Below are 25524 nucleotides of genomic sequence, written 5' to 3' on the forward strand. Positions count from 1 at the left end.
TACTATTGATCCATCGTAAGTAGGCAGGTTGTATATATATATATATATATATAAAGTTTTTAATTACTTAATTAATATTTTGAATTGAATAAGTTAAAAGATGATTATTTATGCATGTTAAAATTATCTATTATGATTAATAATTTAAAAGGATATTTTTGACAAAAAAGAACAATTTTAGGCTGATAAACTAGCTCATCCCGCCTCTAGCACGTCGGGTTGGTAGGCTGGGTTAGAGCTGATACTAGGGATGGCAACGGGTCGGGTCGGGCACGGATAGTGCCTACCCGCAACCCGACCCGACAAAAAAAAATCCACCCGCTACCCGACCCGCTACCCGCACGGATACCCGCTTAAAAAATATCCGCGGGTATTTTAAAACCCGCGGATACCCGTGGATATCCGCATATACCCGCAAATATTAAAAAAATATATATTTTAATAAATTATTAAAATAAAATTTAAATAGAATTATAAAAAATATATAAAATATAATATAAATTAAATTAAATATAAATTTTAATTAAATTTTAATTAAATTTAATATTGTAAAATATAAATTAATGTTAATTTTAATTAAATTTAACTTAATAAAATATAAATTAAATTTTTATTTTTATTTTTTGCGGGTAGCGGGTATCCGCGGGTACGGATAGTATAATATCCGCACCCGACCCGTTTATAAGCGGGTATTAAAATATCCGCTACCCGCAGGTTGCGGGTAATAAATATCTGAGGGTATCAACTATCCGTCGCGGATTTTATCCGCGGATATCCGCGGGCGCGGATTTTTTTGTCATCCCTAGCTGATACACGTATAGAATTTATCAATGCATTTTATTAATATTAATGTTAAGCTTAGGCAGATGGACAAATTTATATTTACTGTCACTTCTAAACAATGAATAATTGTGGGATACGTTTATATATATTAATAAAGAGGATTACTGATCGTCTCATATTTTACTCTTATCAATATAAATTATTTTATGTTATTTTTTAAAATTTATAACTATTTTTTTAAAGTTTTAATTAATTATCTATAATAAAATTACACTTATCTTTATTAGTATGAATTAATTTATTATTCTACTTTTTAAATTGTATAATTAATTTTTAAAATTTAATTACCTATCTAAAATAAAATTATTTATTTTTATATTATTTCTTATAATGATAAAAAGTGGAAGAACACACGCGTTTCCATTATTATGAAATAAAATGGACATATTACCTTTAGTCATGGTTTCTTAAGTGATGCTTGATTTTGTCTTCAAATTATTACCACTCTTCTCTGCATAAATTATTTCCTATGAATTTATCAAATCATAAATCGTTTGGAAAAATCGAATGCCCGGAGTTTGAAAGCGCAAAGCATTTGCTATTGGACGCCGATTCCCAAATAATAAATCCAGCCACTTATAAACCGTATGCAGCAACAATATCTTAGCTTTAGTTGGCCTTCAGAACGTCATAGTATGACGCAGGCTTTTTCTTCGACTCGCCGCAGAGTTTCTGAATAAGTTAGCCAAAAAAAATCATAATAACAACATATGCAGAATGACAAAATAAGTTATATATCACAAATAAAGAGTGGGAGGCCTTATTGAAATATACGAACCTCAACTGCAGAGGCTACCCGCAGAATAGTTGCTTCCGCCCATGGTCCACCCATTATTTGCAAACCTATTGGAAGTCCCTCTTTATCGTAGCCAATCTGCAGAAAAAGAAAAAGTTATTACAATGAATAAATTGCGCATAGGATAAGTGTCCAGTTTGGATTAACTCAGTTTATCGAAACTTCTCAATTGAGACGTACAAATTTCGTAGTTACGGAACAATCCTTGTAAATTATTATGGAGAACACAATAGTTTAGCATTGATTCAATTAAGCTGATTTTAACAAATGTAAGGAGCAGAATTCATTTTACTTCGTTGATTCGTTTTATTTTCTAATCTTATAAACACTTGCTAAGAAATTTATCAAAACTGACTAACTATTGTTCAAAATTAGCTATAATAATGGCCTTTAACTTCATAACAAAATAACAAACATTATTCATCGCTGATTGATTTTACTCTCACTCACCGGGACAGAAATGGCAGGGAACCCCAGAAGATTTGCAGGAACAACGAACTGCATAAGGTTAGCTGAAAAAGAAAACTGAGTTAACACATGTAAAGAGAAAAGTTATTACATAATATGCAGAGTAGTCGTGATCATGGCATGACATTTTACTTCGATCGGTCTTGAATGATTTTGTTCTAATAAAAAAAATGAATCACGAGACCATTGTCTCAATACAAACCCAATCAGAAAAATTTTAAACATGTTTTGTACTAAGGTCTGCTCAAGTGGAGTACCAAAATGTTCAGTGTAAATAATTGTCACCAACGTTGAACTTGAACTTCTACTCATGATAAAATAGTTTACGGATTCAAAGTCCTGTGGCTGTAGTTGGTGACACTTTTTTTTTTACCTACAAGTTCAAAGATCACTAACTCATGTTGTATCAACGGAGAAGTTTACTTCGGCCAATACTTAGATAAATTCTTTATATTATTCCTATTAAGCTCTCAAATTAAATAACAACGAATACATTTTTTTTTTAATCCTGGGTCATTGTTAATGAAGGCTCTATGTAATGTTGGAAAATCATCCACATGTCATCGCTAGATTAAAAAGCTTAATAACAACCATTATAACAAAACTTCAGTGTAATTTTAGATACTTCTGATACAGTTTTTCAATCAAAATTTAAGTATTATCTCGTAACCCATTTAATTAAGGTCGGCATTTAAGGTAATCATTAGTTACCGGAAACATTAATTTTAACTAGAGAACACCAAAAATGCTTACAAATTTGTACTCTGTCCTTTACATTATGACACTAACAGTGTGTGATATCGGATATAAGCTTAATTACAATGCTGCAATGGAAATCATTTCAGAAGAAAAATTATCATGAAGTTGCAACTTAAAGGTGACGCTAATTGATTACCTGCAGTCTGCATATCTGTTTCACCACTTTTAAGAGCACTAGGAGGTATTATGGGTGCTGTCATGCTGTTATAAACAAAAGACAGTTCAGGTGCAGTACCTCCATATCAAGTATTCCAGCCAAAACAACAAAACTTTACATCCAAAATAAGATGTTAAATTCTTTTAAATTTCCATGTCAATAATCTTTGTTTTTCAGTCCCATCCTCCCCAAAATTTTCCATAAAATATAACCCACAAGAGCTGCTACTAATAAATAGAACAGACCATAGACGATCATATCTGATAGGACCGTTTGTCTTTCAATCTTTTTCTTTCTTGGATGGAAGAAACGTATGACTTAGTGGTAAAAATAGTGGTAAAAATAGAAAAGAAGAACAAATAAGTCGCGGGTTCAAGTGTCTTTCCATTTATCTATAAAAAATAAGTAGATTTTTATGCTATTATGAAAATACAGCTATATTCAGACCAATAATGCCATCAAGCATATATGCCGTTATCCATACTGAAAATTACTAATTTCCAAACCATTCAAAGAATTATAAAAGAAAGCAAACCCGCTTTAGATCAACTGAACTGAAATTGGCAGAGTGCAGGGACCCTTTACACTAAGGAGAACTCTACCATGCTATACATACCCAGTGGTCGGAGTTACTATGACATCCACTTTCTTGAAAATCTCCATGTGGTAATACATATGCCTTCGTCTGAAACATTTACCGTAAATTTTAGAATCTACAAACACAATTTTTAGTATGGTTTACATTGCTCAATCTGCTGTGACGGTAATTAATTTAAAAGATTGAAAAATGATATTTTGACACCCTTTATTTTAGATATAATTACTTGACAACTTTATTATAATGGTATAATAATATAACATTTAAAAATTTTCTTGTTAATTTAAACATCTATATTATTATGTTATTATAACAAGTCTTCAAGTACTTGTATACAAAACAAAGGATGCCAAGATATTGTTAATACTGTTACTTATCGTTTTTCAAGGTCATAAGTTTGTCATATTTATATTAAGTCTTGTCTCACCTAATACATTGGGCAGCAATATAATCTGCTGCTGAAAATGACCGAAAAAGTGCCATACTTGTCCGAGTATCATATGCCATTTTTGCACCTTTCCTACGGAAGCATAGAAATAGAAGAAACCACAGTAAACCTTCATAGCCACGGCCAAATATTAACGACTTTTACTAGCAGACGAGAAAGTGTCTTTTAGCAATTGGACTACAAAATGAAATTAGTAATTCCAAATTACCAGTACTAGGTTTCAGTATACTCCAACATACCCGTCTGCACAATCAGGATTCAGCGAACATAAGCATTCAGAGCCAATGGAAACGACATGAGCAGTTCGCATCTCAAGAAGCTCTGGTATAACGATTTCTATCATCTTCAAATAAATATACACTTCTTAGCCCTGTTTAAATCTACCATGCTAGTGCATCACATGATAGAATGATGAACTTACTTCACAACCATGCTCCTTTGACAGCAGATTAAGTGCGTCCTCGCATTTATCAGATATTTCAGTTGAATGCACGTCATTAAACCACTTCACAAGAGTACATATATTATTTAGAAGTATGTCACATAAACTGCACCAAAACTATTTGGAGAGGATAAGGCCATTACCGGAGTGTACTTTCCTATTCTTAAAGATCCCAAGGCATTTGAATAGTCATTGGATGACAGAGTTGGCAAACAAGGTGGTGACTACAAGAAACACAAAAAATATATGCGTCATACTTAGTAATGGCAAAATTTGTATAGAGAATAAAGTATAGAATAACTGACTCAAGAGTTGGTTTATTACTTTGTATGTCATATACACATCCCTAACATAGAATTAGAGGATCAAAAGAGACTATATGATTTAGAAAGAGTAGCAGAACAAGGGGAGCATAATATGTTATTATAGGTACAGGCTTACTTAGTTATGACTGGGACAGAGAAATTTCCAAATGTCAATCTACTCTCCTAGGTTTGATACATCCCCTTTTTAGTTAGTGGTTTTAAATGACTGAGGTCCCAGTTCCAAAGTTCGATCATAGGTTTTCTTGTCACTAACTTTTGTTAAGAGATTTTTTTCAAGAACTACTTGGCGTTATTTAATGAAAAAATACTTCAAAGAGACTGATTCAATCCACAACATCAGCTATGTAATTCATTCTTAAATTTACAAGAATTAAATAGGTCACATCTTCAGGCAATTAATATACTTGAGGTTGCAGTTAAGGCAGCCCAGAGAGGCCATAATAAGTCAGTCTTAGGGTGACTATAATTAAGGCAATTTTCCAACAACAAAATTTACCGGTCTTAAACTGATTCTATTTGCAGGTGATGCCCCCAACATTGCCGCATACCTGAATCATGAGGACCCAAAGATCTGTTATATACCTTCAAAAATAAGCCATGGTGATAAGGGTTTTATACTTGATATAAACAACTGAATTAATAAACCAAATAGATAGAAGTCTACATGTACGTGGACAGTTAGCAGGTAGAATAAAATGAAAGAGTTAGTCTAAAAAATGAAGCATAAAAGAGAAAGCCAGAAGTATGCATTGCATACACTAGCATGACGTCCTCCACTGATGAAGCAATGGGACCAATAATTTCCACAGTCCCAGAATCACATAATGACCTGTAAATAAAACCAAAAAAAGAGGGTGAAAGCTCCATACATTACAAATTTAGCTAGCCAAACATTTCAATTATTTTCTAGCACAAATGAATATTTTGTTTCTATATCTTTTTTTATTCTAGCTAACTGCATAGAGAATACCACAAATTCTGGCACATCAAAATTTTGGAGACTTCATACTATTCAGGCCTCTTGACTTTGGAAACTAGCTAAACAAAAGAGAATATCAAATGATTTTATAGACTTGTGTGAGTGAGGCAAGAAAATGCATCCTGTTCAATATTGAAAGATAGAAAAATGTTGCTACCCTCTTAGTAGAACCTGCATTTACGATACCTGTTCATCTATTCTCTACTAATGCCATGTAATAGAGTCAAGAATATGGAAATTTCAAAGAAACTATAGAATTGAATTATATTACATTGCCTGCCAATAAAAGGCATAACCACCATAAAAGGAAGAAAAATCCAAACAAAAAAGTGTTTCTTCACTACTTGGAAGACCAGATTACTTGCCCTATATTAAAATGAGTTATGACCAGTAAACTCAGATAACTGGCAGAGCCTTCGGTCACTTAGATTTTAGTCTTTCAGATAAACTGATAAAGTAACATATTTTCATACCAATACCATCTGATGGTACATTGAATAAATAAGCTAAGAAATTTAACTACTGATTTTTTTTCCCTCAGTCATGAGATATTTGGTTCATGTATTTTAAGTCCAATACAACAGATTTTCTTCAATTAGTCATAAAGGAGTTTCTTCAACATCTTGTTAAGTTTTCAACCATGGTTTTCTTCTTCCTTTTCCAAACTTCTCAGGGTCTTGTCTTTTGATGTTAATGCCCAGTGAGAAAATAGTAATTTCATTTTATAGTCAGAATAGGAAATGGTCAAAATCCTGACCCCAACTAGTAAGAATAAGATCACAAATCATAATTGTTGCTACAATGTGGTACAAAAGTACAAAAAGAAAAACTTTAAGGAGCAAATACTACACAAAGAAGTAGTAATGATTGGCTCATCACAAAAGTACAAGAAATTACCCTTCCATGCTTGTCCGCCCATATGTTGTCTTCAATCCCACGACACCACAAAGGGAAGAAGGAATACGGATTGAACCTGCCATTTTTCAAAAAATTTTAAAAATAAATTACATAAAAAAAATAGAGCCAAACAATTAATTTAGTACATTAGACGTGTACAACCTCCACCATCAGTTCCCAATGCAGCAGAACATATTCCAGAAGCAACAATTGCAGCCGGACCTGAAGAAGATCCACCAGTATACCTATCAGGTGCATGAGGATTTCTTGTAGTTCTGCAAATCAAGAAAAATCAGTTGAGCAATAGACGGTGATTGATTCTGATGAACACAAGAAGCAAACGAAACAGTTCAATTTTCAAGGTTATGTAAGAGAGTCACGGGAATTAATGGTGTGGAAAACTCTACTTCCTAGAGGTCTTTGACACGTGTCCTTGTGATAGAAACTTCTTCTCAGTTCACATAACTGGGAATAAGGCACAGTAATTGCATAATACTAAGAAAGAAACAACAGAAAACAGAAGAAAAGACAATGCAGGTCATTTGACACACCTTTAACCTCATGTCTATTTCCACACTCAGTTCCTGTTTACCAACTCAACCCAACCTCACTCCCTTCCTTCCTTTTAGTCCCTTCAACAGATTCCTTATCTGACTGTCACATTGGCATATCCCCTCACTCGTGCTCTCTTCATTTTACATGAGGGTTCGATACCAGGCTACTCTTCTACTTCTTTATATGAGAATTGACACAACTCTGTTATGGGACAGAGTCTACATGTTGACGTATCACATTTTGTATCTTTCAATAATGGTTCTTAGTTTCAAATAAAAAAGATGAAAAACAAGTGAAGTGAATGACAACACAAAGACATTTGTTAACATATTTACTTTTGTCTCCTGATATGAAAAAGAAGGAAGAATGGACAAAATTTAAAACCTGTAAATATATTAGGTAGAACAAGAGATCATTATGTTCATAGGGACATCAATATTTAAATTAACAATATCTTATAAACATACCCATAATTAGGATTATTTCCTGTTGTGCCCATTCCAAACTCATGCATATTGGCTTTCCCTACGAATATGACACCGCAGCTACGCAGTCTAGAAACACAAGCTGCATCCTTCTTTACAGTGCGCACCTCATGCATCCATGTTGATGCACCTGTCATTATCAGAAGAATTCAAAGGCTTTTCTCAATTACTTGACAAAATATTATGCAAAGATATACATGTCATTAGACAGGATATACTTACCCTTAGATGGATGAGGATAACAGTCTATGTCATCTTTGATGGCCATAAAAATTCCATCCAATATCGATAATGGATTTCCTACATTATCAAAGTCCAAGAACATAACTTGTGGAATTGTGTCTGTTACGAAGTCTCAACATAATCACGTGTGAACGATTTAGACAGTAAACTACAATGAACATAAATGAACAAAGCGAGGAAATTGAAAATACAAGTAGTAGGAACCTCATGTCAAACAAACTGCATAACACAACAATCAAGCCAGAGAAAGCATAGTGGAATGTATATGCAATTTCCTCGTTCACCTTTCCTTCATTTATGTTCATCAAATAAACATTAGAATCATACAGGACTACCTGCTTCAAACCTCTGTGTAGATGCTGCTGCCTGCTCTCGGACTTCTGCAGCCACAAAGGATATCAACAGTGGTATAGGAGGTTTATTTCTTCCATTCTCCTCTATAATGGAGATGATGCGCTCAGCAACCTATAAATTCAAAGTGAAATTGTTTCATTTTACAATTTAATTTGAATAAAGAGAAGACAAAAATGTACTCAGTTGATACCAACAAAAGGTGAAATACCATGGATGGGGTTACTTTTCTAGATCGATAAGCATGAGCATAGTCACGTATTTTCCAGTACCGAAAGGATGCATGTGAATTTTCCCATAATTCAGCAACATCAACATCATAATGTGGAAGACATTTCAAGGCAGACATAACTCGATCTTCAGGTCTCCCTTCTTCTTCAAGGACAACAACACCCTGCTCCACTTCTAAAGTAACATCACAAACATCAAGGCAGGTTATATTATAAGCAAGCGTCATCAAATGCAATGCAAATAACTTGACACAAGCACTAATATCCATTATCTAAGGGAATTTCGTTCCTCCTATCCCATTCTCATTATCTCAAAGAACGTCAAATTTTTGTAAATTAAACATATAAACCAGCCTGCAATTTAAGCATATAATTATAGTAAGACTGCAATATTGAAAAGAAGCAATGCATTCACAGATGAGGAGAGGGAGCCACCTTGAGGTGGATATTCAGGCTTAAACATGGGTTCCTCAGGTATCACGGTGTGCTGCAATATCTGTCATAATAATGATAAAAAAAAAAAAAAAAGACAGACAACATTTAGTCAATTTGCTATGCTACTGCCCAGCACTCTCAACTCAAGTATTGTTCATAAACAACAATGAAAAACTGAAACAAAACACCTTTAACCATGTGATACACGTTAGTCACTAATTTCAACTACAAAACACAAACCTCTTCAATTTTATTTTGCTTCTTCAAAACATCCATTATGATAGGGCCGATCAGCGGAGCTTCTAGTATCCTCACAAAAAATCTAAACACAAATCCAGTCAAATGTGGAGCTGAAAAAAACAAACAAACAAACAGAAGAGAGCGAAAAAAAATTGAATCAGATGTCAGTAGTAGAAACTGAAAATTCAACTTGATTGCAGAATAAGCAGGCTGGATTACCTTGAACTATTTCACGTTGGTACTTAACTGAGGACAAGTCAACGTCCTTGGCTGGCAACATTACACGTTTTTTCCCCATTTTCAGAAATTTCAAAACACCGACAATCCTCTTCTTTCAACTTCTTAACTGAATTCAGACCTTAAAAATAAAACAACAGAATAAATTCGAATCACCAGGAGAAGAAATCACGAAAGCGAAATACAAGAAGGAAATTGAAATCGCAGAGAGAAACCTAGCAATTTGTGATTTGAGCGATGAATTTAACAGAGTATTTCTAACGTTTCTCATTTGTTGTGAAGCTACAATGGTTCTGAGAGTCCGGCCATGTGTCGCTATCATGTGGATGATGTTTTATAAATGCTCTTATTGCCAAAACCACCTTCCACATTCAAATCTCTCACAGTTGGCGAAACCAACAAACTCTGACTTCTCCTCTGCTTCATTAAACTCTTATACCTTGGCTCGGTGTGCTGTAAACACTGAGTTAAATTCTTAATTAAATTACAATTAGCTCAAATATATTGATTTAATCCCGATAAAATAATTGTGTTTTTTTGTTTTATCAGTGCATTGTGCTAAACAAAATTCATTTCAGTATTTCAAATATAATATCAGCAAGGAAAAAAACTAGATATTAGGAATTTCAGTGAGATAGGTACTGTTATTAGGAAACAATATTGGAAATTTTATACCTAACTCACCCTTGTGGTTTAGTTTTGTTTGTGTATATTTTTTTTTTCAATGATCATCTACTTGGATGTGAGCAGAGGCTGATGAGGTACCTCTGGAACAGGCTTTGAAAGAAGATAATGATGTTTTTTAGTTTCTTTAGGATTCTTTTAGTTATTTCTTGTATTTTGAAGTACTCTTTAGTATTTTAAATTTTAAATTACGACTCATTTTAGAATGACTTTAGTATTTTAGTTATTTACAGTCTACTCTAATTATTCTCTTTTATTAAAATGTAAACTTTCTATATTATATATTTCTATATAATCTATCTTTCTATATTGATAATATTAGTTAATAATAAAGTAATTTAAATAATAAATATCATAACTTTTAAATATATCTGTCACTGTAATATACTATTTTATTATGATTTTGTAATCAATTTCATTTAATAATTTCTCTCTTTTAATAATAAATATTATTACATATGGGATAAACTGAGTTATTAACCATTTTAAATATTGAGAAGATGTCTAGTAAGAATAGAGATTTAATTCATAAACTATATAATCTTATTATTTAATTACACTTTTAATTATTAAATTAGTAATTAAGCCTGATAATAAAAAAATGAAACTTTTAAAACTCATTTATTGAATTACTTGAAAGAACACAACAAAATCATAATAATTTTTTTTAATAAAATCTTTAAATATAAATTGTTTTGTGATAAAATCATTACATATTATAGAAATATAAAAAGTATTACATAATTTTAGTAAACACTGATATTTGTCACCATAATACAAAAGTATAATAAAATTAGATAATTTAAGAAGCAAATATTAAGTGTGAATTTATATTTACTTTTTTAGTCTTTTATACCTAGTTATGTATTATTAATATGTCATTCATATATTATATTATTTTTTTTGTTTTCGATTCTTTAAAATTAAAAAAATAAATTATGTATGATATATTTTGAAGAGAATTAAGAAAAGTCATTAAAAATATATTATATCTTTTTAAGAAAATGAATATATTTTAAATATATATATATATATATATATATATATATATATATATAAATGAATATGTTAATTGTTTTAAGAAACATGTTAATAATAATTTTTATTATTAATAACGTAAAATTGCACTAAGTAGTTTTCCAAACTTTATTCTCGTGATCAAAGTGTTTGGATTTTGTCAACATCAGAAGTCTCTGTATGTTGCTAATTGTCATGTCGATAAGCTTGACACGCAAGGTTCCATATTTGTATTCCATTTGCTTCCAGACATTGACATTGTTCCTAAAATGCAAGGAATTTATATTTAATAATAAAATTAAAAAATATATATTTTTTCATGAATTTGTGAACCGTTGATAAGTTGTATGAAATGGTTGATTTAAAATATAACTTTTTTAGCAACCAAAAAGTTAAATAAACCTGACATAATTTTAAGTGTACAAACTAAATTGAAAATAAAGATACCAAATTATGATATATAAATGAGTTATCAAAATCTTTATATCTCAACATGAAGAGGTGTATGTTGAAAGTTTTATATTGACTATAAATAAGACCAAAACTCACTTTATAATATGTATGGTAAAATGACTGACATATTTTAATTTTAAATTTAGAAAAGTAAATATAGTTTTTTTAACACAATTCTATTAAATTTTTTAACATGTTAAGTGTATTATAAAATAAAATTTACGTTGTTCCCATCATTTTCATACATTTTTTAAATGTTTAAATTATTACCTAATAAAACTAAAAATATTAATGTCATTAAGATAATATTGATTATATTTATTTATTTTAAAATTTTAAAATCAAAATATATCAAATTTTTTAAAAAAAGATAAATTTAATTTTACGTAAATAAATTAAAAACATAGCGATTCTTATTTATATGAGTGACACATTTCTTTCTGACAATTTTTTTTATAAGTATATGTTTAATTAATGTTAAAAAATATAAATAGCAAAGACAAATTTAGTATATTCAAAACATTTTCACACACAAAAAAAATTAACGGAAATTAATAATTTGATTGCTAAATGTTATTTTGTTAAAAGAAAAAACTTACATTAAAGATGAATATTATATAGTTGCTAATTTGGTCATAACCTAACCCTTTATTTTTCAATAGCAATAAACCAATTTTTTCCATGTTTCGTTAAGATGGGATCCACCACACATTGATAATGACTTTGACTTCATGAAGGATAGAGAGTGGAAGTGAGATTATTGAATGAGTGTGGCCTACCATCATTCTAGACAATGCCAATACCAATAACAGCGCCCTCTTGCAAAGGGAAACACACCACTCTTAACTTCTTCTTTCTTAATCAATTATAATACCGATGTTCGATAAGGTTTGTGTATTTTGATGGTTGTTTCTGTTATTGTTTGTTTTTATAAATTAGAATCTGTATTTCGATGATAAAATAGTAAATATTTGATTAATTTAATGGTAACGTATAATAAATATAATCAATCTACTTCAAATTTGTATTTATATATTTCGATATCAATTTTATATTATTAATAATTTAATAATTATTTAATTATTCTTAATTATATTTTGTGATAAATTAATTTTCATCATATTTAATTATTATTTAAAATTGATTGTTCCATCGGTATGACAACCGTAACTAAGTTGATGTTTAATTACGTAAACTATCTAATTTTATATTCACGTGAGAATTATACAATACAATATATTTTATTTTTTTTAAGTATATAATGTGTTAAGTTACTAATTTCTAGATATAGGTCAAATTTAATCAATTTATTCTTTAAAGTATATAACAGGTTTAAGTTAGTATTTAAATTAAAGCAAACAAATTTAGAAATATTTTTTTATTTTATTTTAAATCGATATATATATATATTATTAAAATATAATAATTTAGTTTATGTATTTTATTAAAACACAATCTAATCCATATGTGTATAAGTTAAATTGTATTTAGGTGATAACGTAAAAGACTTATTTTTAAACCGCGATCAAATATTCCACAAGCTTTTGAATGTTTAGGGGTCTTTGTATCTTTTTGTAGTTTTTAAGAAATTGACTAAAATACCTACAAATTAGACAAAAGTTAGACACAAAGGGATCTCATATCTTAAAACATATAGTTTTTTTCTTTATTTGAAACATAGTTTCTTTATTACGTTTTAAAAATAGGAAATAATTTTGTTTTATTAAAAAATATATTTTAAAGCACGATTTACCGATATATTTCATATAATTGTTTAATTCTATCCATTTTGTTTTAATATTGGCTTTCAAAGGATCCACTTTGATAGTTATTTTGTTATCTTTAAATATATATTACATGTTTTAATTTGTGAAAATAATATTCATAATGGAGAAGTAAGAATTTATTTGTTTTTATAAATTTAACCTGTGAAATTAAACTTAACTCAAATTTGAATCTATAAAGTTAGTAAAAAACCTATATTAGGTGTAGAAAACAGATTTCCTTTTATTAAAGTTTAGATTTAAAAAAAATAGAAAAATATTTTTACAATGAATAACAAATACTATTTTCTTAATGTAGAGTGTAACTACTTATTTATACTTGAATCTTAGATATTTCTATCTAAAATATCATATATTTCTATATAAAATAAATCATCAGATAATACAAAATCTCACAAATAAACTAACATGTTTTAAAAGTATATTAGATCATGAAGTTAATTCCTCTTTATTACACGTTTGTATATCATATTCTTCAACTAATTAATATCATTCAATCAAAATATTTATATCACCAACAATTACTCTAGGTTAAGCTTTAACTTTATTTAATCACTTGCTTATAAAAAAATATTATATTATCGCTAAATCACAACTTTACTCGACCATAATTTTTTTTTGTTAGAGATCTCAATAACTCTTTCAATAACTCAATCACTTCTAAATTTTAATAAAATAAATCTATAAACAATTTACTCACTTAACAACCTTAATACTTAGAAGCCTTTTACAAAGGTTTACTCAAGTAAAACAACCATTTCAATTCTCTGTGTGTTAAAGTTTAGAATTTCATTCAATAAAATATACATAAATTCAGAAAACTTAAGAGATATATTACATCAACCAATGGGTCCATATAAATAATTCTACTTCTACTCCTTTCTCATATGAAAAATACTTCTTCAAGTAGAACAATTTAACTAAATTGATATATTAAATTTATTCAACAACTCTTTCAATACAAAACTTTGACAAATTATTTTTCATTCGGTGTTCAAATCATTATCCCTTGTTCATTCAAAACAGAATATCATAACAAGTATTAGTCAAATATACATAAAATCTCCAAAACATATCACATCCTCAATATATTTTTTTCCTCTTTTCTTTAAATTTTTGGAAACAGCGACTACATTTATATATTATTTAAAGAATATAATATCATATACAAAATAAAATAGGAAATAATCTGAACACAAAATGTAAACTGCTTCAAATAATGGCAGGTAAAGTGTTATTATTCTTATAAATAAACTGACCAATTATTATGGCTTAATATCCTATTTTGTCCCCAGTTTCGCTCGACAATGTCAAATTAGTCCATTCTTTATTATATCAATGAAATCTCTTCCGTTAAATCCGTACAAACAGCGTTAATAGAAGAGAGAGAAAAATAATTAACGTCGTTTGTACGGATTTAACGGAAGGGATTTCATTGATATAAATTTTATTAAGTAGAGACATAATTGACACACGTTTTAAATGATAGACTAATTTGATATTGTCAAGCAAAACTGGGACAAAATAGGATATTAAGCCAATTATTACATTTGCGAGTTGTATCCAAGAAAAGCATACTCCTCCGTGGTGGTGGAAGCACCATGTGCACCACATTCTAACGACCAAAATTCGCAAAGCATGATTCCTAGTATAGGATATAGGCCTCAGCAAACACGAACATATCTCACCTCATGAAAAAAATACGAAGGAAATTTAGATATACAAGTAATATTTGCGTTGATCCCTTCTATTCAGTTTTTTCACACAAACTTTATATAGCATCTACCCTCAAGTTGGAAAATTTTTAAGAGGCTTTTGGTAATTATTTATGCCTTTTAGTTTTCTTAAAACTCTAACTTCATTCATTTTTATAATATAACTCTACTGTTATAAACGAAACCAAAATAAACTTAAACTTAGTAAATACTCAAAACGAAACCAAAATAAACTTAAGATTCGTCCGACCTATTATAAGCACGACGGATGACCGATCTGAATAATATTCTTATTAGAAAAACATTAACAAGCATATTTAAATGTAGGTATTAATTAGTGTAATGGATCGAGGTTTGATGGTGATTAAGATTTTGTTAATCTTAAACCTATCTCAAAATTATAAATAGTTAAGAGTAAAAGGTAGATGATGACATTAACGTGTATTTAAGACTATTATTATTTAATGACTTAAGCATCAGAATCTGAAAATGTTTGTAGTTACATAATTCTATCCCTGAAACAATAATTAAACTCCAAATTTTCTGATAATAATTTTAAATAAATCAAAATAATATTCTTGAAAGCAATTTTAATTTGTTTGCATTAATATTTTCTGGAGTAAATCTTTTCAAGTTACTATAAAAATGTAATTTAGTTTTTATGTGTTAATATTAAAATTAGTTATCATATAAAAAATTAGTTATACTTTAATAATAATATGTAGAGACTTATTTAAAAAGAATATAAAAAGATGGAAGAAAACATAATTATTTATTAAATATCATTTATAAACTAATTAATAAATATACACTTATCTGAGGAGAAAATAGCATTCCTTTTTTAAACAAATGCCATGTTAGAAAATTGATGTTAACATCCAATTTTATATAGCTAGGTTTTGGTACACTGGAGTAGCTCCCATTTCTCCAATCTAGGTGCATGTCTACTAAATTCAGTAGGTTTCACCTAACGTGGACATTCATCGTGGACACACTCTTATCTCATCATTATTATGTTAATCTACTTAGATAAAAAATATTTAATATATAAAAATCACTAGCATATTCAGACAATTTTCTTTTTATGTAATATTTCATGTCCTATTTTATTTGATGTTTTAGAAAAAGTCTCACTGATATAAATAAAATATTATACTTTTTTGTTAAATATCATTTCATTTACTATAAAATAAGGAAAATAAGGGAGAAGGTGAGAGTTTATCTAAGAAATTATATAATAATATTACGAAGTATAACAGTAATATTTTTAAAATTTCTACATAAAAATTTCAAACGTAAAACGATACCCAGTATTTTATTGTTAGCTTAGTTATTTGGTCTTCGTTTTAATAAAGAAGTTTTAAGTTGAAATTTATTTTTAAAACAGTGTCAATTCTAACATAATTTTTGTAGAAGTAGTATTTTTTCTTTAAAAGAAATTATTAACCAAGTTAATAGTATGTCATGTGTTAATATATGTTTTTTCATATGAATGTCATGTGACAAGGTAATATCGTAGATTGGGGTAAAGTGTCATTATTTTGATTTTAATTGAATCTTTATATATGTATTTTTTATTCAATTTATTCTTAACTTTTTTCATAATTGATCCAAATCAAAAATAAATTTATTATATATATATATATATATATATATATATATATATATATATATATTAAATCTTTTTTAACATATTACATTATTATATATTATTAATCCATATTTTTTAATAATTTTTTTATATAATTAAAACTAATTAAGTATAAATATTTAAAAAGAAAACTAAATATTTAAAACTAATATATTATTATTTCATATATTTTTTATAAGAATAACTTAGTCAAAACTATTTATGAAAATAATAAATTTAATAACTTTTTAATTGATATCAAATTTATTATTTATATAAATGATATAATAATATTTATATTAAAATTTAGTAGTAAAAAGTTATGATTAACAAAACCTAGGTTAATAATAATTTGTTAAAAAATATTTAAAAAAATTAATATAATATTTATATAAATAATAAATTTGGTGTTAGTTTAGAAAGAAAAATTATTCCTCTATCTTGAAAATTTTAGAACTAAATTAAATAAAAAATATATATAGAAACTAAATTGAAATTAAGAGAATGTCTTTGATACGTGTATAAAGAAACTTGACACGTGACAACAATATTTAAAAAAAAAATTATAAATTAATATGTAGCATATGTAGTTAATGTTTTGATAATTTCTATTTTTAAAAAAAAAACTAATTAAAATACTTTTCCCAAAATTAGGATTTTTAAAAACATAAACTAATTTAAAAATTTTCACCAAAGTGATGAATAAACGAATAATTAAACTTTTATTTTTGTTATTAGTCAACAATAACTACTATTGTAATGATAAATAAAAGTACAATTGAGATAAAATAATTAGACTTTAAAATTTTAAAATGTTAATAATATTAAGAGAAAGACCGAAGACTAAATCATCAATAAGTATGAAACGTAGAAATTATAATAATAGAGCTTTAGTGGAGAAGATAGATGTAATTTGACTAATAAGATGCCAGCCTTACAAGGCACACAACTCTAATTATAAACAATCCAACTTATGCCTGTTAATAATAATTATAATCTAACTTGAAATTGAACTTATCTTTAATTAAACTCCCCTTACATGGCATTGGGAGATTAATATCTCTAAAAGCACACTTATTTCAACATAATATTAAGGTTATGAATAGATATTAAACATCTAATTAATGTCTTAAATCTTAAAAAGAATATCATGTGACGTTTTGATGCGTTTCATTTCTCTAACTACTTATTTATTAGTTTTAACAGTATTAGTCAAAGGTAATCTCAGAAAAAAAACATTTAATATAATATATATTTGATCATGAAATATAATAATATGTTTTGTAATAATTATAAAAGGAAACATACTTATCTAAAATGTTGTGTCCATATTAAAATGTCAGTGATTCAGTTTTTTTAGATATTTGAAGAACTAAAATTGCTGATGTGTTGAAAAGGAAGCAGTGGTAATAAAATATTAGACGTATTAAAAAAGTGAGTATTATAAGATATTTGAAATGAAAAGGAAGAAGGATATGTTATAGTATGATGATAAATGTAGTTGAATGATCTCTCGTAACACAAAACAAGGCATAATGGAAGCTTAACAAAGATCACAGTCTTAGAAAGAGGGAAAGGGTGGTAAAATCGAAGGAAGAAGAAAAAGAAGATAAAGATGGAGAATTATTCATACCAATCATACCCTGATTCCGGCGACTCCTCTCCACGCTCCAGAGAGATCGACTTTGACAACCCTCCTCCTCCATGGGACGAACAACAACAACAACAGCAGAATTACAAGGTAAAGTTCATGTGCAGCTACGGCGGCAAGATCCACCCACGCTCCCACGACAACCAACTGTCATACGTCGGCGGCGAGACCAAGATCCTCGCCGTGGACCGCTCCATAAAGTTTGGAGCCCTGCTGGCCAAGCTCTCGGCCCTCTGCGAGGTGGCGCCACAAGAAAGCAACGGCAGCAGCCTCACCTTCAAGTACCAGCTCCCTGGCGAAGACCTCGACGCTCTTATCTCTGTCACCAACGACGACGACCTCGACCACATGATGCACGAGTACGATCGCCTCTACCGCGCTTCCGCTAGACCCGCCCGCATGCGATTATTCCTCTTTCTCGCCGATAATCTTCCTTCTCCGCTTCCTGCTTCCGCACCGCTCCAACCTGTGATTAAACCAAATAACGTTGATTTCCTCTTCGGTCTCGAGAAGGGCGCCGGTGTCGCCGTCGCGGCTCAGCCGGCTCAGATGCCGCCTGCGGCGGTCAAATTTCATGATCCGGTGCCGGAGCCCGTCGCGCCACCACCGGAGTACCAGTCTCGGCTGAATTTAAACCCTGTGGACAGGGTTTCGGCCTCGGATCCGAGTGCGATTCAGCGCCAGTTGCAGCAGTTGCAAATTGCGGAGAGCGAGCAAGGCGCGTACCGGAGGAAGAGCGAGGATAATTACCCTGCCGGTGATTATTACGTTCAGAAGCTGCCAGAGAAGTTCCCTCCGGCGAATTTACAGCAGAACGCCCAGGGATATTGGTCGGAAAAGCATGTTTCAGGCGAAGCATATCCACCGGCGGTGTCCGCTGCATCCGGTGGAGGAGATGCGCCGGTTTACATGATACCGGCGCCGGGGGCGTTCTATCATGCGCCGGTGGTGCGGCCTCCAGCCACCCAGGGGTACTACGCGGTGCAGCGAATGGCTTCAGATGGTTACCGTGAAGCGGCAGTGTACGGCGGTGTCACGCAGGCAAAAACGGCGGCTCAAGCAAGCTTGGCGCCAGGGCAGCAACCGGTTAAGACTCCCGCGTATACGGAAGGATTCGGTATGATGCGGCCCAGTGGGATAGTGGATAATACGGGTGCGCCGTACGCACAGGTAGCGTACGATAGTGCAGGTGGGAGACAGGTTTATTATACTGCACCGGGTGGCGTAGTGCACGCTCCTCCGTACCAAGGCGTTTTTCCACCGGTCACCTCTGATCTGAGGCAAACTGCGGTGACCATGGGTCAAGATGTTAAAGTGTTGAACAAAGTTACTCAAGGTTCAGTGTGATTATTGAAAAATAACGGTTCAGTGTGATTAATTACGGATTAAGACTGTGCTTATTGCTGAATATGCTTCTCTTTTTATTTCTTTACTATCTTTTGTTTGAAATCCTATTTATGTAATAGGAATAATATTATTAAGTTTTATTTTTCGCCTTCTATTTTTGTACACTAAGTAATGTTATATATTATAATGCTATGTAAAATTAATCTGTCTTGATTTAAGTGTTTTTCTTTCTGTTGACATTTTTTCATTGTCACGCGATCATAACGTTTCTCCCGCAGAATTCGGTCGCCATGGATACTTGCTTTTAGAGACAGTAATTTCTTTGTTTTCCATCTTTGGCAATGTCGTTTTTGGTGTTTTTTTTTCTTGGCATGATCTCGTAGGTTATTTCTTGTCCCAATATTAAAATAAATGTGTGTACCTTCCATTAACGAAGAAACACTACTAGCATTCTTTTAAGTAATGATGTTCACGCCGATATCATGGTTGGCCATTGTTACGCCATCATCTTTACCAACGTAAAAAGGAAAAAAACTTAACAGGGAACAATCACTTTTCTCGCCGATTCACGTCTAATCCTACCCTGTCTTTGTTTGGCCTCTAAAGTTCTGCTTCAACATTACACACATGCCAAAAAACACTTTATTAAGAAATTGAAAATTCATTTATTTATTTTTTTAAAAACAGCCCTTTGCATAATTTTCTTTTGTACTGTTCCTACACTGAAATCGAGTTTAAGAAAAATCCCCCGATACTCGAATTTTGAATATCGAGTCTCATTCATGACTTGAACTTTTCCTCTTTTCTTTAGAAAAAGGTTACTACCATTCTAAATTTCTTTCTATTTAGCATCGATCTCATAAGGTAGATTATAAAAGCTTTTAGCAAATTCAAACATAGGGGGGTGTACACAGATTGTTTTATTGAAGATTCCAAAAAGGATTGCCCCTCAAAGTCAATCACTTTTTTTTTTTAGTTTAGTAAGATATTTATCTTCGTCAGTAACCAGTAACCTTGTCTCCTTGATCTTTACTCATGAACGCTTACACGATATAGTTTATATTGAAAAAGGAAGAGTGTAGATAATGAGAGATTATAATTATAAATAAATAATAGGGTGAAATTATAGAGTGAAAAGTTAAATAAAGAAAAAAATGCTATTATAACACGCTTTTACATTTATTGATATATAATATAAAGATAAAATGATCTAAAAAATATAAAATTTTATATTTTTTTGAAAAAAAAGAAAATAAAAAATGAATAAGGATAATATCGTAAAAAATTAAAGTATATCAAGAAAAGTTAGTTTAGAATGGCAGAAAGGGCATTCAAATGTGGGAAATTAAAAAATTGTCTTGGTCTTGGTCCACCTTCTATCCTAGACTTTGAGTGTGCATCAAAGGCTAGTCCCACAGAAAGGAACAAAAGCGTTGCAATCAGAGCTCAGATATTATGGCCAATTAAGATAATTTCGGATAGAACCTTTTCATTTCCCATATAGCAGCGTTTGACGTGTGCGCAGGGTTTAGTTAGAGGCTTCCATCCAAAACAAAATCATAATTATTTCGTTACGGTAGAAAAAACAAAAAGCGCATCCATAACAGGTGGGATTACAATTTCGTTTTTTCAAACACCAGGTGTGCATTTTTTCAAGAATCAAACGCCCATGATTGCCCCCACCACATCCTCTTCCCTTTGAATTTAAGTAGAAGGCTGAGTCTCTTTCACCCCATTTTTTCTTTTCTTCAACATCCATTATGGCTTCACATTACCACAAGTCGCTGTTTTGATGACAAACTTCGAGGCGCCGTGGCTCTTTCCGCCAATATCTTTTGGAAAGGTGGGAGGAGTTGGTACTATAAATTCATTGTTTTTAAAATAAATAATAACAAAAATCTCAAAGATATTTCTAAAAAAATAAAGGATATGTTATTAAAAAAGCATAGATATAAAAACTACACTTGTATAATGTGTGAGAAGGTTGCTTGAAAAAGTCAACAAATTTGTTATATTCATAGCTGGAAATTTAAAACGAGTATCATTTTTACATTAAATAAATATTAAAATGTTATAAAATTAATTAAGCTTATTATTAAATTAATAGTGGTGTTAATAACAGTACTATATGGTGTGGACGATCCGTACCCAACATCATGGACGATCTACTGAAAGCGACCAACACAACAAGAAATAACCGACTGGTAGGCAGCTAATGGCGTTAATATGCAATAAAGGTGAGTAATTCCTAAATCACGCGGAGGGCATTTAATTAATGAGTAGTATCAGGCACATTATGCTGAATATAAGGAGGTCAACGAATGATTAGACACAAGATATGTAGCATTAAAGGGCATTTAATGACGTCCAATGGGCCGAATAATTACAAAAACCTATAAATACAGCACTGATAATCAGGTATTGGTTGGATTTTTCTTGCAGGTCACACCTGACTGAACCGGAAGAGGAAACTTAAAGAGTCATTCTCCCTGCACCTCACCACCCTCGTCCTGCACCTCCAAAAAAAATTATAATTCCAAAGTGTACCCCTTATCAGTCAACGAAGAGAGAGAAAAATATTGTGGTTAAAAAGTTTAGTAAAACTTTAAACCCTAAAACTTTAACTCCCCTTCTTCTTCCTCCGCATCTCACTCTCTGTCGCATCTCACTCCCTGTCGCATCTCACACAGCAGTCAAACCCTACACCTACACCCCCTCCTTCCTCCCTCTTTTTCTCTCTGTCCTTTGTCTCTGCCATCCCACGGTGCTTTGCTCGCGTTTCTCGTTTGTTTTCCTCACATATCTGAGCCGGTTCGGTTCGTGGGTCGTGTTCGGAGAGCTAGCTGGAGAAAGGATCAAAACCAAGGATAAACACAGTTCGAACTGCGGTAAGCACAAACCGCAATTCGATCTGCGGCACACATATAACCGGGGCACATCGGACTTCGATCTGCAGCAGCAAGAGGCCGGACTTCGATCTGCGGCAGCAAGGGGCCGGACTTCGATCTGCGACACCGGACTTCGATCTGCGACACCGGACTTCGATCTGCGACACCGGACTTTGATCTGCGACACCGGACTTCGATCTGCGGCACCGGACTTCGATCTGCGGGAGGCGTTTTTTGAGACTTAGTTTTTTAATATTGGTTATGATATTTTTTTTTCAATTGTTTATTTTTTTTTCAAATATTTTTTTTTTTCAATTGTTTATAACCAACAAATATTTTTGTGGTTGAGAGTTAGGAAAATGGTTCGAGGTTAAAAAAATTAAATTCATTAATTACCGTTTTGACTTTTTATTAAATGAAGGGCAAACAGGTAAATTTGGGGGTGCAGGATGAGGTGAGGGAGGTGTAGGAAGATTCACTCAAACTTAAAGGGTTAATCACACAACGAGAAGAGAACATACGTGGAACAGAGACCTCGAACCCACATTAAACATAAACAATAACTTATATATTTATTAAACTCTGATTTTATTGATCATATATTCTCCTTAAAAAATTCCGTAAAGTATATATCAATAAAGGCTTCCATCAACTTGTTTGACTCACTGTTGTTTTTCTTTTACTTGCTAAAATATTTGAAAAAAAAAACGACATAGAGCAAAAAAAAATTGTGGAGTAAATTATCACTTAATTGACTTTTACATTTTATCCGATGAGAAAAAGCATATATCTTATAATAATAATAATAATACTTTCCACAATTTACTAACTATAGCTTATTAATATATTCTTGTCTGCTTTTCGGAAATTTCTTATATATATATATATATATATATATATATATATATATATATATATATATATATATATATATATATTCCTTAAGATATTTTATTATTTTATACAATACTTTTCTCAATTGAATGTTATCGGTATGTGTCTAGGATATTTATTTGTGTGTTTTCGGACATTTTTCATTAATCTTATAATTACTAACCTAATACGGGTTAGAAATAATTTAAGCTAAATTCGTATATACAACAAACCCATAAAAGTTGTGTAATCGTAAACATATGGTAATAGACTTACGCTAGATTAAAAAGTAAGATATTGCCCAAAATAGAATATAAAATAGTAAAAAAAAACATATTAATTATCACTAAGAAAACAATATTTTATTCATATAATACATCTGATTTAACCTATATTCTCACTGAAAAATTGAAACAAAAATAGAACAGTTAATCAGATCCAAGGGTTGGGTTGGGCTAGGAAATTGGATGGGAAAAGAAATGAGGGTCAAATAATTACTTTTTGCACCACAAAGTTTCTTTATGCACCTCTTTTGTGGTGCTGTAAATGCCAAAAATGGTCATGCTAGATTGGTTAGTATTAAAGAACGTAGAATTCATAAACATGTTATCGATTACGCAATCTTATATGTGTTTTATTACGTAAACTACATTGCATAATCCAAAATATATTTAAATTTAAAAATATATTTTACGTTACGTAATTCATAATATAATTTTCTATTTTTGAATTTCATAATTTAGAAACATGTTTCGAATTGTATAAATTAGAATATGTTTTCAAACCTATGTCATCAATAAATGTGCTACGGAATTTATAATTTAGAATGTGGTTTTAATTAAGTAAATACAATTTTGGACGTGTACTATATCTTATAGAATTCAATTTATAGATTGTATAATCAAAATACGTTTTTTACTTATAGATTACACAATCGTGAATAAATTTCATACTATATAATCCAAAAGATTTCAACTCATGGATAATTTAGACATTTTCACACCTACATAAGTATGTGAGAAAGAATGGAGGTGCTTAAAGAAGTATTTTCAAGAAACTCATAATAAGTTATTACATATTATGGTGGCCTTGTAAATCCCTTTTTATTTCCATTTTTTTCAATAGTTTTTTTTGTTATTTATACTATTTAACACACTGTTCAGTAATATCAATTTAAAACATTATTTAATGTATAAAGAAACTGACATTGTTAAATTAAAATACTATATATTTAATAGTTTTTTAAATTTTGAAATCAAAATGTATTAAAATTTATGATATTCTCAATTGAAAAAAAAACCTATACTTCAAGATTTTATCACGGCTGTCAGACAAACTAATCAGGAAAGATAAATATAATTAATACGTTTAATGATCATATTAAGGACGAATATACGGTATTTAATATACAATTGGTAATAAAATAGTGATCTCTTTATGAAACATATAAGTCAAAGTTTCTTTAACCTATTGGAGTGAATTGCGTTCTCAAAGAGAATTGAAGATCGAAAAAGAACAGAGAAATGAAGAACGACCAATCCTCGGACAAATTCCACCAAAACAAATCTAATTTTTTGTATAATATTTTTCTCCTCATGAACTAAATGATCCACAAAGATTTTAATTGTGAATGAAAAACAACTATCATTAAAAAAAAAACATAACCAATTGGGCCTTTGCATATATCATTCTAATTAATGATCAAAGAGACGCTGCAAAAGTTCATAATAAGAGTTCATTATTTATTGATGTTCAAACAATTTTTTAGTTAATTAGTTGCTTATAAATTGATTTTCACCTCTATGGATCTTTCCCCACAGGCAAACTAGTCAGTCGCACCTACTTACCATTATCCCAAAATGCAAAAAAGAATAAAAAATCCCATAAATAATCTACAAGAAGAAACTTATAAAAGGGAATCAATATGTTAAACTAAGATATCTGTGTAGAAAGATTAAATAAACGAAGAGGTAGATGGGTATGAATTTAATCG

At 30.5% G+C, this 25524-nt stretch overlaps 2 protein-coding genes across 2 annotated transcripts; one reads left to right on the forward strand and one right to left on the reverse strand.

Moving 5' to 3' along the window:
- Nucleotides 1–1184: 1184 nt before the first annotated feature.
- On the reverse strand, nucleotides 1185–9897 carry FAAH (fatty acid amide hydrolase). The gene is made up of 21 exons (XM_047305013.2): nucleotides 9705–9897; nucleotides 9472–9610; nucleotides 9253–9362; nucleotides 9013–9073; nucleotides 8559–8752; nucleotides 8332–8461; nucleotides 7976–8053; nucleotides 7736–7883; nucleotides 6876–6988; nucleotides 6714–6789; nucleotides 5595–5666; nucleotides 5334–5385; nucleotides 4655–4735; nucleotides 4491–4574; nucleotides 4309–4412; nucleotides 4049–4141; nucleotides 3640–3708; nucleotides 3003–3067; nucleotides 2090–2151; nucleotides 1622–1717; nucleotides 1185–1515 (listed from the first exon to the last, which is right to left on the reverse strand). The coding sequence occupies exons 2-21, from the start codon at nucleotides 9548–9550 to the stop codon at nucleotides 1453–1455; spliced, it is 1830 nt and encodes a 609-aa protein (XP_047160969.1). The 5' UTR covers nucleotides 9551–9610; nucleotides 9705–9897; the 3' UTR covers nucleotides 1185–1452.
- Nucleotides 9898–18213: 8316 nt separating this feature from the next.
- LOC124831116 (Octicosapeptide/Phox/Bem1p family protein) lies at nucleotides 18214–19988 on the forward strand. The gene has a single exon (XM_047305014.2). It carries the CDS (start codon nucleotides 18388–18390, stop codon nucleotides 19768–19770), a length of 1383 nt encoding a protein of 460 aa, XP_047160970.1. The 5' UTR covers nucleotides 18214–18387; the 3' UTR covers nucleotides 19771–19988.
- Nucleotides 19989–25524: the final 5536 nt, after the last annotated feature.

The sequence above is a fragment of the Vigna umbellata genome, chromosome 5 (genome assembly GCF_029865625.1).
Source record: "Vigna umbellata cultivar VRB3 chromosome 5, Vumbellata_1.0, whole genome shotgun sequence".
NCBI classification, from domain to species: domain Eukaryota; kingdom Viridiplantae; phylum Streptophyta; class Magnoliopsida; order Fabales; family Fabaceae; genus Vigna; species Vigna umbellata.